The 17,319-nt window shown below is 37.1% G+C and overlaps 2 protein-coding genes across 4 annotated transcripts in view; both read right to left on the bottom strand.

Moving 5' to 3' along the window:
• Positions 1-10,562, bottom strand: part of LOC127797714 (protein SPIRAL1-like 1) — a 15,465-nt gene extending 4,903 nt beyond the window's left edge. The window contains exons 1-3 of one of the 3 annotated variants that reach the window (XM_052330837.1): positions 10,425-10,562; positions 8,748-9,024; positions 1,609-1,932 (exon numbers count right to left, since the gene is read on the bottom strand). In XM_052330837.1, coding sequence (XP_052186797.1) covers positions 1,855-1,932; positions 8,748-8,990 — 321 coding nt within the window. In that variant the 5' untranslated portion in view covers positions 8,991-9,024; positions 10,425-10,562 and the 3' untranslated portion in view covers positions 1,609-1,854. Of the gene's footprint in view, positions 1-1,608; positions 1,933-8,747; positions 9,025-10,323 lie in introns of those variants that run through there. The other 2 variants (XM_052330835.1, XM_052330836.1) reach the window with 2 other exon arrangements.
• Positions 10,563-11,378: 816 nt separating this feature from the next.
• Positions 11,379-17,319, bottom strand: part of LOC127797739 (cell division control protein 48 homolog B) — a 68,220-nt gene continuing 62,279 nt past the window's right edge. The window contains exons 10-12 of the mRNA XM_052330877.1: positions 13,787-13,874; positions 13,594-13,671; positions 11,379-12,115 (exon numbers count right to left, since the gene is read on the bottom strand). Of these exons, the coding sequence (XP_052186837.1) occupies positions 11,675-12,115; positions 13,594-13,671; positions 13,787-13,874 (607 nt within the window). The 3' untranslated portion in view covers positions 11,379-11,674. The remainder of the gene's footprint in view (positions 12,116-13,593; positions 13,672-13,786; positions 13,875-17,319) is intronic.

The following is a 17,319-nucleotide window of genomic DNA, read 5'->3' on the forward strand; positions in this document are numbered from 1 at the left end:
GTCACAAGAAAGATTGAATGGATTAGCTATATCATCTATTGAACATGATTTATTAAATAAACTTGATTATAGAGATTTAATAAATAAATTTTGTATCTTAAAAAGTAAGAAAAAATAATTTTACATAAAGTTGAACATAGTTCAATATATGTTTGTGGAACTAAAATTTACTCATTATTGGTAAATTTTATTTTTTTAATGTTATCAGTTTAATATTTTGTTTCATTTTATTCTATAGGAGAATCAGGAATGTATAATTTTTTGCTCGATTTGCACCGACTTTAGAGTTTCAAGAAAAATTAGTTTTATTTTTTCTTTATTTATTGCAGTAGATTGCTTAAATTTTTTTGATCTCCTATACATTATTTTTTAATTAAAAATTCATTATTGTTAATAGATTATCATGTTTTGTAATTAATTGAATTTTTATTTTTTTTTAATTTAACGAAATGATAGAATTTTTTTCATAAAAAGATTTATTATTTATTTTTTATAAAAAAAAATTAATACTCTTAAAATGGTCTTAACAAATTTTTTTCGTCTAAGTTGAGTCGGCTACGGAGAAAGATAAAGTGAGTATATTAGATGAAAAATATTTAATTTAAATTATAATTATCGCCGAAAGGATGAATCTGTCACCCTAACCAATTACTTATACTAACATAGATAACAATAAATCTCAAATTTCACAACCTAGTTATTTAGTCTCTCGTAATTAAATTTCGTGTTTAAAATTTAATTCCGCAACTCAGAAGGGACCAACCAGCTTGGTGGTGTTGCATACTTTTTTATTTACGGCATACACTTTCAAACTTGATGAGAGTTGGGATTGCAATCAAAATTTGCAACCTACACTGAATAAATTAAACGAATGCACAAAATAAATCAAAAATAATTTACAAATTAAAATACATAAAAAAAAATAAAAATCCTTAATTCGAGTTAAACCAAAGATTATGAACCGAATAGGCTAAAACCTTCATTCTGTGAGTCCATGCATTTACGGGCATGTCCGATTTGGACACAGTCTTAAGTCAAATAAAGTATCAGTCAAAAAACAAGTCAAACAAAGCATCAGTCAAAAAACTCCATGGGTGACCTCAGCGGTCAAGGAGAAGCATCAGTCAAAAAACTCCATGGGTGACCTCAGCGGTCAAGGAGATGGAGTAGTCTGATCTCTAAATTCGAATTCTCTCTTAACATAGATAATATCCGAATTTATTTTCTCGTCACTAAAAAAAAGCAATGGCGAGGACGTAGACGTCATCCCAAGTATCAGTCAAAAAGAATTGTGCACTTTGTCAACACAAATTGTGAATCTGGTGGCCTAAGGATGTTGAGTCACTTGTGTGCATGTTGAGGCCTTCATACAAGATGAGTGAAAGCAAGCGCCCCCCCCCCCCCCCCCCCCCCCAGCCGTGTTAATATAGAAAATGAATAAATTTCAGCCTTCGTGGCTCATAAACACTCCCTATAGTTATTTTGAGTATTTTTAATAATTTTTTGTCAAAACCCGTCCATTAGGTAACTAAAAGAAAACTATAAAAGATGAATGTAAAAATAGCCCAAATAACAAAGGTCTGTCTAATTTTCCCTAGAAAGAAGTAGTAGGCACCAATCTCAAAAGTCAATTGATAGGAACACAACATTACATGGGTCTTTTAACAATCACAGTAATTAAGCTTCTTCCAGACGACTTCGCATCTGAAACTGAGTTTTAAACCACCATCCAACCGCTATAGAACATGACAAAGATCAGGTTTTAACACTGTTCACCAAAGCTAAAAACAAGCCATCCCACACAAGTTCCACAGAGAAGAACATGATGCATTACAAGGCATGATGACTGTGTCGTCATTTGCCATCGCCAAAGAGGTAACCCAGAGACGATCCGCCGCCAGGGGCAGCGTGGACCTTGGTTGAGGGCCGATCCTGCACCCAGGTAAGGAAGTAAAAGTGAGATCATTTTTTTATCAACAGAAGAAAGACACTCAATAAACAGCTTTTAGAGAAGATGAATCATTTTTCTGACCAAATGTTGAAGCCAGAAAACTGAAAAAGAAATTAAAAAAAAAAAAAACAAAAACAAAGCGTAGTATAGTACATCCATACAATGAAAAAATAAAGTTCAGCACCTAATACTAAAGAAGGATTGCAAATTGCCAGGGAAAATGTAAACAATTAAATAAGACAACTAAATGGTATGGTTTTGTCGTGCAACTCCCAGGTCCATTAACAATTTTCTTCCCGTTTCACACTTTAATGACTTCTTCTAGCCCAGAATATGGCAGGCCAGAAGATTCACTTTCATGTGGCAAGTGCATCTAATCTAATGTCAGCATCACATCACATGACAAACTGATAATGAGTTTACCTGTATGCTTCCTCTCCTTGCCCAACTACAGATAATAAACATGAAAACCACATCCATGAATTAAAGGCTAAAGTTTCCATAAAGCCAAGTAGATGTGATCCTCATAAGAGGACGATTAAGGATTTAAAACCCAAAACAAAGTGAATGAAGGTTTAGTTGACGCTAATGTCAAACCAAATTGTCTTTAACATAGTCAAGCAAGATTTCTAGCCATGGTAGGCCCTTTGAACATTTTGAAACTATAATCTTAAAAGCTAGGAACTACCACAGAAAGAAGAAGTCACAGAAAGCTCAACCTCTCAGAATTAATAACTCCAAAAAAAAAAAAAAAGGGAACTTGCTTGGCATAAACTGCAAGGTGATACTAATACCAAGGTACCCTTGTCAACGGTCCAGATCTGGGCCAGATGTGATCCAGAATTGATATGGTTAGATATCCAGCAAGGTACAGATACAGTCCAAATCAATTCACAACCGTGCCAGAGTTCATATCTGGTTTGTGAGTAACAGGTACCTAATCCATTCTTTAAAAAAAAAAAATCATACATTACTGTCTTTAAATATATATATATATATATATCCATTTGGCCTGATCCGTTCTTTCTTCCACATTACTCCCCTCTCCTCTCCGTCCAAATTGTAGCATATGACATATGAAAGCAATCCGCTCTCTCTCTCTCTCTCCCCTACTTCCAATTGCTACAATTGATAAAAGGTTCTCTCCTCTCCTTTTCTTTTTTTTCCTTCCTCAGTGATGATTTGGATCCCAAGAAGAGAACCTTCTTGGTTGGACAACCAAATCTTGAGTTCTGTCATCTCATCAGTCACATTCCAAGGGTATTATTTATAATTTTGCTTTTTCTGTAATTTATTTTTTAATTTCTATTTCTGTTAGTATTTGTCTTAGAGGTTGTTAGGATATTTTTTCCTTGTCTTTTTCCCTTTTTGTCTTGTAACTTAGGCAATTACAATGCCTTGTCTTGTAGCTACAGCTGTGAGCTTATATATTAAGCCACAGCCTTCGTTGGAGGATATATGGAATTAATGAAACTTCTGTAATTACCTCTTATCTTCTGTGATCTCCTGTCTCTCTTCTATTGTCATATTCTTGCTGCTGTTTCTCTCTCTCTCAATTATCTTCTCTCCCTCTCATCAGATTTCTTCCCAAATTTCTCCCTTAATTTCCAAATCCCCTTTCACCCTAGTTCAACCCTAAGGGTGTGACAATTGGTATCAGAGCTGAACTATCCTCGACTGTGTTTCTGTTGCGGCTTTGATTTGAAGGTGAATCTAATTAGGGCTCGACGGTGTGCTGCTCACTTTGATCGAAAGGTGATTCTGACTAGACTGGTGAGACATTCGACCATGAGCTGCTGTGGCTGGACACCTTGCTCGGAAAGCGAGCACACTGGAGGGTGACACGAACAGCCAGGAGTTTCGGTTTAGAGCAGATGACTAGTGCGGTGAGTTTCGAAGTGAACGCGATTGTTGCAGTGGTTTCTGGCAATCGCAAGACGAGGAGGTGGGTGTCATGATCGTTGTCAAATTACGGTCGGTGATTGGGCAGAACTAGGGGAAGGAAGCGTTGATGCATCAGCATCACTAGTTGGGCTGTCATTGGCAAGAGGTTCGCGCCCGGTAGCGATCATGATTGGAGCAAAATTAGAGAAAGTAGACGAGAGGCTAAGCAAATTTGTTAACTAACGGTTGTGAAGCCACAAGTCGAATCCAAACCTAAGGAACATTGGGCTAGAAGGATTTGTGGTGAGGTATGGGGGAGGGCACAAGGATAAAACAGTTGGAGACGAGGGAGGGCACAAGGATAAAATAGTTGGAGATGAGGTTGGATGCCTTGGAATTGGGCCTCCGACAGAACCATGAGCAAGTAGACAAGAGGGTCAACATGGTCGAGGTAAGAATCCGACACACCCAAGAAGAGGTCAGCCACATTCGAGTGGACGTGGCTACGATGGAGAGGGACCTCCGAGAGAATTCTCAAGGTTAAGCCAACAACTGAATGCCGCCCTCGCCATGTTTTCCCGACAACCTAACGCAAGCCTACTAGTGGACTTTCCGTCGCGAGCCACAGCTACACCCATCTTTGCTGGAACAAAGGTACAATAGGAAGTGGATGAACAAACAGAGTACGCTGCTAAAGGCTCTCTTTAGGGATCCCTGGCTAACCAAAATAATCCACCGACGCTACGACTAGAAATTCCGATGTTTGAAGGGGATAAACCCCAGTGGTGGACGTTTCTTTTACCATTATCGAATAGCTAAAGGGAGCAAGGTTAACACGACAACTGCCTATTTGAATGATGTGGCAAATTCATGGTTTCAAGGGTGGAGCGAGTAGAAAACGGAATGGAGGTGGCCTGAATTCGTAGAGGAATTATGCGCTCGATTCGAGGAGCAAAACCTAACTGATGTGGTGGAAGAATTTAATAAGCTGAAGCAAGAAGGAACAGTGGAAGAATATCAGGTAAGGTTTGGGGCTCTTAGGTCTATAATAAGACAAGCTCACCCAACTCTAGATGAACATTATTTTGTGTTGTTAGGGATTAGGAGTTCTTAGGATCACTCAATTCTCAGCCAATTCACACACACACACACACACACTCTCACCTGATTCAATCACAACAACATAAATATAAAACATAATTGAAAGCAGTAAAAAAATTAGGAAAAGAGACAACTGAATCACACAAGAGACAAGAAGTTTATCCTGGTTTAGATTGTAGTGAGCAATCCTACATCCAGCCTTGGTCCGAGAGCAATTCACTAGAAATCCAATGTAAGAATCAATACAAGAACTCCCTCTCACATGAGCACTTTAATTGCGAGATTACAAATGTTATATAATTTGGACTTTCCTCTCCTTTATAGAACTCGTTTACAGTGAATGAATGAATCTATTGGGTGCAACTGCCCGCCTAAACCTTTTATTTATAGAGGATTTGGGCAGATATTACAAAGGGTTAAATATACACTACACAAAGTCTAAACTACCCCTCATAAGTACAACATAAGATAGCCTCTCCCTAACTTAGTTTATTTTGTCACTTTCAACCACGAGTTCTTCTGATTCCTTCTATCCTTCTAGAAAAATTACTCAATGCAAAACTCAACATGTGTCTAGCTTCCTCAGTGGATTGAGTGATGAGCTAAGGCCAATGGCCAAAATGTTGTAACCTACTTCAATAAGACAAGAAGCAGAGAAGGCCCATTTGCATGAGTTATCATTGGAGGCGTTTGTTAAGAATGAAATTGTAACAGAAAAGTGTCCTCGGAGCAATCAGGAAGTCGGAGAAAATGCTTGGACGACGGCCTCAAATCGGACTCAAGGAAAAGAACATCCTCAGACAACCAAATCTCCTATTATGGAGTCTAGGAGAAGACTCGGACTATGCTTTAAATACGGGCACAACTTTAGTCTAGGCCACCAATGCAAAAGACAGTTGCTGCAAATGGAAGGTTTAGAGGAAGACAACAAAGTAGGAGAGCTAGCCAGAGTGAGATAAAGGTACAAAGGATCAACATAAATAAATTTCTTGGGGACAAGAAACATTTTAAGGGGGGGAAATTTATCACATTCCCAAGGTATTATTTGTAATTTTAGTTTTCTATAATTTGTTTTTTTAATTTCTATTTCTGTTAAGGTTATTTGTCTTAGAAGTTGTTAGGATATTTTCCCTTTTTGTCTTGTAGCTTAGGCAGTTACAATGCCTTGTCTTGTAACTACAATTGTGAGCTTATATATTAAGCCACAGCCTTCGTTGAAGGATATATGGAATTAATGAAACTTCTATAATTCCTTCTTTATCTTCTATGATCTCCTTTCTTTCTTCTGTTCTCATCTTCCTGTTGTTCTCTCTCTCTCTCTCCCTCTCAGTTATCTTTTCTCTAGTGTTCGAAAATGCGGCCTAGGTGGCTGCCACAATTAAGGGCAACTCAGCACCCCTTCCCCTTTCTCTCTCAGGTTGTTCGTCGCCTGGCTCGTTTCTCTCTCTCTCGCCGCAGCCGCCAATCTCATCTCTTGGCCGTTCTCTCTCGTCGCCATCGATCTCATCTCTTGGCCATTCTCTCTCGTCGTCGATCTCATCTTCCTCCGGTACATATGGATTGCTTCTTGTTGCAGCAAGCAACAAGCGTTGCTGTACCAGCTGCTTGTTGTTGCTGCTACTTGCTGCAGCAAGAACATTTTTCCTAGGCTCTAGGCGCCCGACTAGCGCCCGACTAGCGCCTAGCGCGTTTTAGAACACTGCTTATCTCCCTCTCATATGATTTCTTCCCAAATTTCTCTTAATTTCCAAATCCCCTTTCACACCCTAGTTCAACCTTAAGGGTGTGACATCATCTTCTCTTATTCTTCCTCTTCTGCACTAGCAATCTAGGTTCTATGAGTGAAAGTTTAGATCTTCTTAGCTGGGAAGGGACCCTCAAAATCTAGGATCTGATTTCTACCCAGTTCCTAGAAGGTCCCTCCAAAATCAGATCCGGCATTCTTCCTCCTCTCTTCTTCTCCTTTGCTGATAATCATAAATTTCTAGCTAAGAACCTTCTTAGAGAATGGACCCTTGAAATCTCATATTTCTTAACCAGAGAAACCCCAGACCCTTGAGAACTAGATCTTAAGGAAACTAGATCTAGTTTTCCAGCTAGTAGAGAACTCTCCATCTCTCTCCTTTGTCTTGCTCCCCTCCTCCTCCTTTGCTAGTAATTTGGGTTCTCCAATTAAGAATTAGATCTATGAACCCTCAAAATTTTGGTAGATTCTTGACTTAGAAGTGCAGAGCAGGGAACAAGGAGACCACTAAGCTGCACAAATTTAAGGTTCATAACTTACCATAAAGGAATCAAGTCTAGTACTAACTCCAATAGGGTCATCCAAAGTTGATCCAGTTATTAATCAAATTGGCTAGATCTAGCCCTCTTAGGTCTCAAACCGAATAATAAATGGACGGAGTTCAAGGATTGAAATCAAATTGGATCCAAGCCAGATTCAATCCACTGACAACCCTATAACAAGACACTTTCAAGACATATCAAACTACCTAAAACATGGTTCTTGAAACATATTTTAGTCTAGTAATGCTAGCTATCAAATGAAGTATCATTTCCAAAACTTTTTCTTTTGAAAACTAAAGTATATAAAGAGCTTCCTTAGGGTATTGACCCTGTACAAAGAATATAAAGAGCTTCCTTAGGGTATTGACCCTGTAGAAAGAATATAAAGAGCTTCCTTAGGGTATTGACTCTGTACAAAGAAGCATTACAGCTTCATTACAAACAAAGATCATATACAGAATAAAGACACGACTCTATGGAGGAGGGAGAGTCCTCTCCTAACCACATAAAAAGGGAAGTGAGAATTGTTCCCTTAAAATAAAAATATTTTTTCCTTTATGCTTTCAAAAGTCTTGCTATTCCGTTCTTTCTAAATATGCCATAAAACAGAGTGACTGGCCATGTTTCTTACATAGGCAATATCACTTGGTCACTACCTGCCACACTTTCTCAGATTATCACAAGTAGCAGTAGCAAATCTAAGAAGTAGACATTATTTGGCAGCAATTGAGAACCAGGCAAAATATTTTCGTGTAAGAATATGTGTAATTCATTTTTCCTATATTTAATAAGGATAAATAAAAAATGTTGCATCCTACATATAATTCCCAATAGAACCTAATAAATACATTTTTATGCAAGAATTATTGAGTAATCCCTTTCGCCCAGGAAAGACATTTTTATGTAAGAATTTGTGTAATTCACCTGGCTTATATTTAACAAGGACAAGACAACAATATTGTAGCCTTCATAGACTTCCTGGTTAAAATTTAGTAGTTTTTGAAGCCTCTCTTCTTTGCCTTCTTAAATGATCAGTGTCAAAAACTGAAATTGACCACACATGACTAAAATGCACAAGTCCCCAAATTATATACTTAAAAGTCATTCCAAGTAGGAAGTTAATTTCATATAAAAACAATCAAGCTTTTGATGAAGGGAAATATACAAAAAGGAAAATACAAAAAAGCATCAAATAAAATTGAGTTGCAACTTGCAAGCCTAACATTTTATATTCCTGCGGTTGAAACATTTTAATTCCCATGGTTGAATGATGTAAGCAAAACTTATCAACCTAATCCTCCAGCTCCCATAGGATGACACATAAGCCTATGCCTACTACTGCCATGAGGATGTGGCCTAGTTGTTGTTTCTTTTAGTTAAATGTCAACTATTCACCCAAGATATCATATCATAGCCAATCATGCAAAGGTGCAAATGATTTCCATGTTACACCAGTAAGATAATCAAATTTGCCACGAATTTACAAACCAAGCTTTTGTAATAATGATTATGACGGGAGACATACTGTGATGAAACTGCCATTGTTCTGAACATTTGCAGTGCTACTATGTATACCCGCAGGAATCTGTTTAGTAACATCTACTGGTTGAGAAGCAGCAGTAGTCTTTGGTGAAGGCCCACTATTTACAGGCTTCCCTTCACTTGGAGCAGGATGTAGGTTGTTTGCAGCTGGCTTTGGGCCCTCTCCACTCCCAAACAAGTAGCCAAGTGAACTCTGACCACCGCCACTGCTAACTCCACGACCCATATCAGAACTCTTGACCACAAACAGAAATTTTCACCTGCCCACATTGTAAAGGAGATGATGTAAAACAACTAGCATTGAAAATAAAAGAAGCGAGACAAAGAGAAATGGAGAAATACAATACAAATGTTGCAAGAAGTCAATTAAGAAACCATCATACACAGAATGCCAGAAAGTGGAAACATGATCAAATACGATTACAACAACTAGGTTAAATTTCGCTTGTTCACAATTTTCCTTCTTGCTTACATAATTCAATCTTTCATTGCAAGAAGTTGGACCCTTTTCATGACAAGTCTACAGGCTGGTCTCACACAAAATGGATAGACCATAATGTGGACTGAGCTATGCAAGCCCCAGACGGATTTGTCTGCAGCAAGGACAATCTAACCACTGAGCCTCTGTTGAATGGTCTGGTTGGTTCCAGCCAAACCTAGTTTGGTGGTAGTATTGACAGCAAGCTCCCATGTTGACAGACATTACAGGTGCCAAAGCAGCCAAACTTTCAAAGCAGTTGGGAATGTCAACCGTGGAGTGTCAGATATAAGCTACGGCAAGGTTTGCAATAGTGAGATTGTGGATTTACAAAGACTTTGGTTAGTTTCTGAAGGGCGCTAGGATTTGAAAAGGAAGAGAAAATGACATTACAGAAACTGTATTTCTCAAGGGAAAGGAAAATATAGTTACTTGTGTATAAATATTTCACAGATAATAACAGAATTTTGACAAATAACTATTGAGTTTCTTCCAACTTTCTAAACCCATAAAAAAAAACTAAATCTAGTTTAACTTAATTTTGTTTCTCTCATCATTTCACTTTGCTTTTCTATTTGTTAACAAATCCAAGATCCAAAAGTCAGTGTACAAGCATACATTTTTTTATGAATAATTAAACCAAAGGATGGACTTTAATAAATATCTATTAAATTTCAGAATTATCAGAAAATAGCTAAATTCCCTTTCCGATAGTTTTCCTTTTTTCTTTTCCTTTGCCACTACAAACCCTTGATCCAAATATGGCAAAAGGGAACTTCTACATGGACCTCTAGAATACACAGATACAGAATGGCATAAGCGTACGTGTAAACCTTCATGAGCGTGAACATAAACATACAAAGAGAGACGGGAGAGATTTAGAAAGTGATGTATAACAATCTACTCATAAAATAGTGCGCTGTCTTTGGCCACAAAAGAATTAATCGCACAAGTTTAGAAGAGGAAAGGCACGGTACCAGAACAACAGAAAACGTATTGAATCTAAATTAGCAAAATGATCATTGATCATGCAATCGAATCAGAAAACAATAAAGACATGGTTAAAACAGACGGGACAAACAGCTTAGCTTGCGACCGAAATGGTAAAGGTAAGAGCTAGGTCTTCAGATGCAAGTGAATTTGAGCGATGAAAAGAGAGCTACAGGGTTAGGGTTTCGGTACCTTTCTCTTGGATCAGATCTAGCGGAGAGTCGAGAGCGAGAGGAGACGCGAGAGTGAGACAGAAATCGACTGCTTAAACAAACCTACTCGTTGGTGAGTAAATACTAAATAGAAAAAGATTCGCTATTGCCACTCTCACTTTTACTATTTGTCCGAACTCTTATAAAAAATGTCTCTTTTGTTCATATATGCGATCCCTAAATACTTTTTGGAAATATTTAATCGATTTATTTATTAGTAAAAGTATTATTATCCAATAATATATATCTCGGTCGACTAATTAGTCTATATATTATTATTCTTTTAATAATTTTTTCATTTTAACTTTTAGATATTTATCTGATAATTAATGATAGAGTAAATTTTTAATTTTCTTTCATTTAAACTAAAAAACTCAGCAATATTCTAAACATTATTTTTTTAAATATTGAATAATTACCATTAACTTCAAAAAAGTATCTTAAATCTTTTTCTAACTCCAATAATCATTGTTATATAGAAATTAAAATCATTTAAAAGAGATGATGGTTTTAGTTTACTTTTTTTTATTGATTTTTTTATTATACAGAAATAAAAAAATGTTTTTTGCTCTAAAATATTAAATAGAATAGTGAATTAAATAAAATAAAAATATTATTTTACTCTTATATTTAACACCTATAAAAACTTCTCAAAAGCATTTCCAGTGTTTTCAAAACTTTTCTGTTTTTGAAATGTTAAAAATATTTTTAAATTATTTTTATAATTTTAATTTTTTTTATAATCATTTTATAATATTAAAAATACATTTTTAATTTAAAAACGTATTTTCATCCAAGAGATAAAAAAATTTCTCTTTCAAACTCCAAATTTTTATTTTTTTTAAAAAAATTTTGGACGTATTATAAAATTTTTGTTTATTTTTAAATTAAATAACTATATTTTATAATTTTTTTAATTTATTTATAACAGCCGTTATTCTTCTTTGAGAATGTCACAAAAAATAGATATAAGCAAGCAGAAGTAAGTTAAACAAACATCAGCCAGAAACAAAATAAAGAGCATCCCATCTGAGTCGATGGTTGGTCTAAGCACATTGCATACTATCCGAGTGCCAAAGATAAAAGAGGATCCTATCTGAGTCGATGACTTGGAACCACTGGAATAGAGGAGAAGACTCCGAAATAGCAAGTTAACAGCAAGACAGGCGCACTGATCATGCAGTGAGGCACTGACAAATTCTTCATGTTGTTGCTAACTGATTAGGCAAATTACCAAAGTATAAAGTATTGAATACCGGCAACTAGAATGAGGCTTATGATGCCAACTGAAACTGGAGCCACTAAACCCAATAGACTCCCAGTGATATTGCTGTTCTCCATGGGGCTGGACTTCAATGGACCATAAGATTTTGCAGATGGGTTCTTCGTGAACGAGGAATATGAATCAACTTCTTCTCTTGTTAGGGCTGGCTTCAAAGACTTCCTTGCTGTCTGGAAGTGTTTATTACACACAACATTGGCGGAAATGTCTTCTCTCAGAGCCACTATTCCAGCTTCCCTGCATAGGCCCTCCAGCTCCGCCCCTGTGAAGAGCTCGGTATCCTCTGCTATATTTTTTAGATCAACATCATCACCCACTTTCATGTTCCGAGTATGTACACGGAGTATCTCATAACGAGCTTCTAAATCTGGAGGTGGCACATACAGCACCTACGATTTAATATAAAAGAAATTAGCAGGACTCTTGGCAACAAGCTATATCTGTTGAGCACTGATACTCAAACCTTAGGGTTAAAATCAGAATATCCCAATCACAAACACACGATGAAACAAAAGGAATGAAAGCTTTAACAGTCATTCATGCGAAACAGAGGTAAGCCGAACTGAAACGAAAAAGCGAAAAAGAGACTCACAAGATTTTACCGTGGTTCACCCAAATAGGGCTACGTCCACGTTGAGCTCCAATATGGAGAGCTCACTGTACTAATGATTGAATCAAAAATACACTCACAGAAAACCCCTCAATCTCTCTGTACTTACAGTGGTTCGAGAAACACAAAACTTGCCCAATAATCACTCAAACAGATTAAGAGGCATAAAACCCTATCGAACCATATAACTATAAAGCTATACAAACATTTACAGAGAAAGAAAGAAAAGAACCGAAGCAAAACCAGATAACCCTAGGTCGGAGACGAAGGGTATCTCTCTCTTCTCGATCCCTATTCTCTTCTTTGATTGATCTTTTTCTCTTTCGCCTTAAACATCTGTCCAGACCATATCCCGAGGAGAAGATAAATAGCGACGATGGAGGGCTGGGATCAAGAATCATAAAGCATGGATGGATGGCTCGGATCAGATCGTGCAAGCACGATATACAATATTCCAACAGAATAAAAGCAGACGGACAAGTGAGAAGAGAAGAGGGGTTGATAATGCAAACGGGCGCCATCAGAGGGCAGCTGATGGTTGCCACGTGCTGCCCTCCAATTGGCTGCCATATGGCAGCTTAAGGTTGCAGCACGCGGCCCTCCACCTGCTTACCCCAACGACATCGTTTGGGGCTTCACTAATAACAATATCCATGTTTTGTTTCACTCAAGAAAGATAACTGAACAGTGTAATAAAGCACTGGCAAACAATCAACCCTAAACAAAAGAAAAGGTGACTGTCAGCAATTGATCAACCTTTCCCCCTTCTAAATTTTAAGTGATGATGACAATAACATGTAACAAGCTGACTGTCAGCAATTTAACACAAGTCAGACCAATTTCCAGTATCAATCAAATAGCAGGAATCTTTTGTTTTACGTTTATGCGTTATAGTCCTGCCCAAAACATCTTAATCCCTTTGTCTACACACATGTTCTGCATCTGAAACTTCAAGTTGTACAACTGTCGTACTATTGTAATGAGCCTAATGACTTGTCCACCCTTTTTGTCCATATGTTTGTTTTCCCTCCATTCTCCTCACCGACTTCTTGATGATTACAGAATTACAAGGAGCATTACAGGCAGTTTAGTACAACAATTATAATACAGCTAGAAAGTACCAACAGAAACTACAAAGCTTAGACCACCAAGAACCATACGCAACCATAAACTGTAAATCCAACATCCAGGCTGGCTTAGCTAGAAAGACCAGGCACCATGAGCCAAAGTCAACAAATGAACAGAAAAATATCTTACTAGATCAAAGCGTCCAGGCCGCATAAGAGCAGCATCAATTGCATGAGGGCGATTTGTGGCAGCCAAAACAAGAATTCCCTAGAAACAGAATTAGCAGGAAATAAATTAATTTTGTTAAATCTAATCTCTAGTATTCAGTTTTGATATTTGAAATGAATGGATATGAAAATAACTCTCAAAGTTTAATGCTTACGTCAGCCTGCTCTAATCCATCGATTTCAGTCAACAAAGTTGATATAAGCCTCTCTCCTACTGCAATGTTGCTGCTTGATTTCCCTCCTCTATCAGTGAAAGATGGGAATGAGAGTGAGAGAGAGAGAAGTAAAACCAAATATATGAAATGAAAGTCATACTTTAGGGGCCATTTGACAGAGCTTCTAGTTTTATGTTTTTAGTCTTGTTCTCATCTTTTTTTCCCGTTCAATCTTTGTTTTTAGTTAAAAAAATTGACAACTTTACATACTGCTTGATAGCTTCCTCTTGTTTTCAATTTACTTTTAATTTTTTTTCTTCTTTCTTATTCTTTCTCTCAACCACCAGCGAAAGTTGCTGAAGAGAGAGGAACAAAAATGAGAGAGGGAGAGAGGAGAAGAACAAGCCTGCGAGTTTGCTAGAGAAGCGTGGCCTGTGAATTTGATGGATGTAGGTGGTGGCTGGTGAGTTTGCAAGTCATGAAAGGAGGGAGAGATCCTTTGGGAGGGCAGGGGAGGGAAACGAAAATGAAATAAGACCTATGGAAACACCAAAATCATGTTTCTATTTTTTTTCAAAATTTTTCACAAGTTATCATTTAAAAAAAAACAAAAATGAATAACCCATTTTCTGCTTTCATTTCAAAAATTTTAAGAAAAAAACTGAATAACTGAAAATGGAAGCACAACCAAACAAGCCCTTAAATGGGAAAGGCAAACCACTATGTAGAAAATACAGATGCAACAAAAATCTTGTAATCATATGCCTCTATCAATTCATTTACTAATGTAATGTTGGATTAGTGATTGGGTGCTCCCATAGAGAAGACTTGCACTTGAATCCATGAAAGCACAAATAGTTTGGATGTAATCATGAAATATTGTTCGCTTATCCTAATCTAATGTTTGCTAGGACAGAAAAAAAGGCAAGGGAAGAGAATAATTTCAAATCCTTCCATTTCTCTTGTTTGGTTGTTTCAGGAGAAGAGAAACAAAAACAAGAAAATATCATCTCAAACACAATATTGGGAGGAAATGTTGAATTAAAAAGTAGGGGACAAAAGATTAAGCAAAAGTATAGTAACTTTTCTTCTCTTTGTTTTTTTTTAATGACAACTCGCAATAATATCAAGTACATGTCCACTACAAAAAAAAAAAAAAAAAAAAGAGAATTCAATGCACTATTCCCCCCCCCCCCCAACCCCCAACCTGAATGTAGCACATCTACCAGCAAGAACCCTATGGTCCCTCACAAGGACCTAACACCAGAATTAATCTTCCATTTTCTCTATTGTTATCTCATAATAACAAAAGATCATTCCTTACAACAATGGCAAGATAAATTCTTCCAATCCCTTGGAGCAGCACAACAAATCATGCTTTGGCACAATCAAAACAGCTCCAAAACCCAGCCCAATTAAGAAGGCATAAATTAGCATAGTCACAGGATATATTTGAAATCTTAAATGATGCAAGCCATTTTAAGAATTAAGTGTTTGAAAATAACACATCAACGAACACAAGAAGAAACAAGTAATCTCAACACAGAGTAAGTCAATGAACTTAAAGAAGAGATGGCATGGATTTTTAGCACCTTAACTGCAGAAAATTGACATTTTAACATGAAACATTAATACTGAATTGCTGATCTTTTGACTTTTAATGGCCTACACCTCACTGTTCCAAGTTTAAAATTTTATTAGCTAATACCCAGATTATATGAGCTTGTTCAGATGGCTTGCCAGTAAAAAAATGATCATTCAGTAAGAAATTAATTTGGAACCAAATGCAAATGCCAAGATGCTTAGTCCAAGGAGTTGTACAATATCTTAAAAGAAAGCTAAATAAAAAAAAAAAAAAAGAAATAAAGGTAACTTACAAAACTACATTACTTTTGGAATTCTTATACACTTTGAAAGATCAACAACCCTATTGGTTCCCGTAGGATCATCAAAGGAGAAAGGCTACGCTGGTCAAAATGTGTCTATTTTAGAAGTTTCCAAATCTGGAATAGGATACTTTTCTAATTCAGACTTAGGAAATTTTCCTAAGAATGTACATATGTATCTTTCCTTTTTTAGGTGTTATGGGTTTATTATGTTGTATCCTTTCTCCTCGATAAGAGGACTCAGCCATTTACATATGAAAGATATCAAGAATTATTCAGTTTCTACATGGTATCAGAGCTGGCCATACCTTCCTATTGCCCCTAAACCCTAATGTGCCTTCATTGCACGTCCTTGCTCTTCCTCCCATCCTCTCTGATCAAGCCTTCATTGCTATCTTTCTATTCAACCGATTGTTAAGGTGAACACGTCAAAAATCTCAGAAGTCACCCCTTATATGACAACTGGAGAATCAACTCCAGTTGATCAGCCAACCAGAGTCGGAGAGCTGCCTAGAATGCATCATTCCTACCGCCTAGACGGTAGGAACTACTTACAATGGGCCCGGTTGATGAGAACCTTCCTTAAAGACTGAGGAAAGATTGGTCACTTAACCGCACCCCGTCCCAAGGCCTTTGATCCTGCTTTCACAGCATGGGACATTGAACTCCCTTATTATGTCATGGCTATGGAGTGCTATATGCAACCCGAGGTGAGTAAAAAATTATATGTTTTTGGCTTCAGCAAAGGAGATTTGGGAAACAGTGAAACAAGCCTACTCTAAGGTCTAAAATGCCTCAGTAATTTTTTATATTAAAATAAAGATTAGTAGCACTAGACAGGGGATTTTGACTGTAACAAAATATTATAATAAAATGAATGGCTTGTGGCTAGAGCTAGATCATTACCAAGACATCAAAATGGTGTGCAGTGAGGATGCTGTCACCCTCAACCGAATACTTGAAAGAGATAGAATTGTGGAGTTCCTAACAAGCCTTAATACATAATTTGATCAGGTGAGAATACAAATTCTTGGTAGAGAGAGACTGCCTTCTTTTAATGAGGTATTTGCTATTGTGAGAAGTGAAAAGAATTGGGTAGCCATGCTTAGTGAACCCAGTTTAGAAGATTCAGCTATGGTTTCAAACAAGGGAGAAGGAGCAAGGCTCAGAATAGAGAAATCAGAAGTGCAAACTAAAAACCCAAATCGTGAAGGGCTATGGTGCACTTACTATAAGAGGCCTAGGCACACTCGGGATACATGCTTTAAGCTTCATGGGAAGGAGGCCATTCGAAGAAAAATGGGCTTCAAAAATCTAACATCAAAGAACCAGGCCTATCTCTCCAACAAGGGGCAAGAGGAGGGAGGAGCTACTGATAAGACAAAATCCATCTTTGGTTCTGATCTTAATCAGTTGAATGTCGAAGAAATCAACAAACTCAAATCCTTCCTAAAGACAATTCAAGATAGGATCTGTTCTTTTGCTCATCAAGGCACTTGTCTACATTTTGCATCCTTTTCTACCTCAAAAACTGATAAGAATGACATTTGGATCTTAGATTCAGGAGTCACTGATCATATGACCCCTGATCTACATGTTTTTGACTTCTATAAACCTTTAAACAGATAACAATAGCCAATAAAACCT

Source organism: Diospyros lotus, chromosome 3, assembly GCF_014633365.1.
Source record: "Diospyros lotus cultivar Yz01 chromosome 3, ASM1463336v1, whole genome shotgun sequence".
In the NCBI taxonomy this organism is placed as follows: domain Eukaryota; kingdom Viridiplantae; phylum Streptophyta; class Magnoliopsida; order Ericales; family Ebenaceae; genus Diospyros; species Diospyros lotus.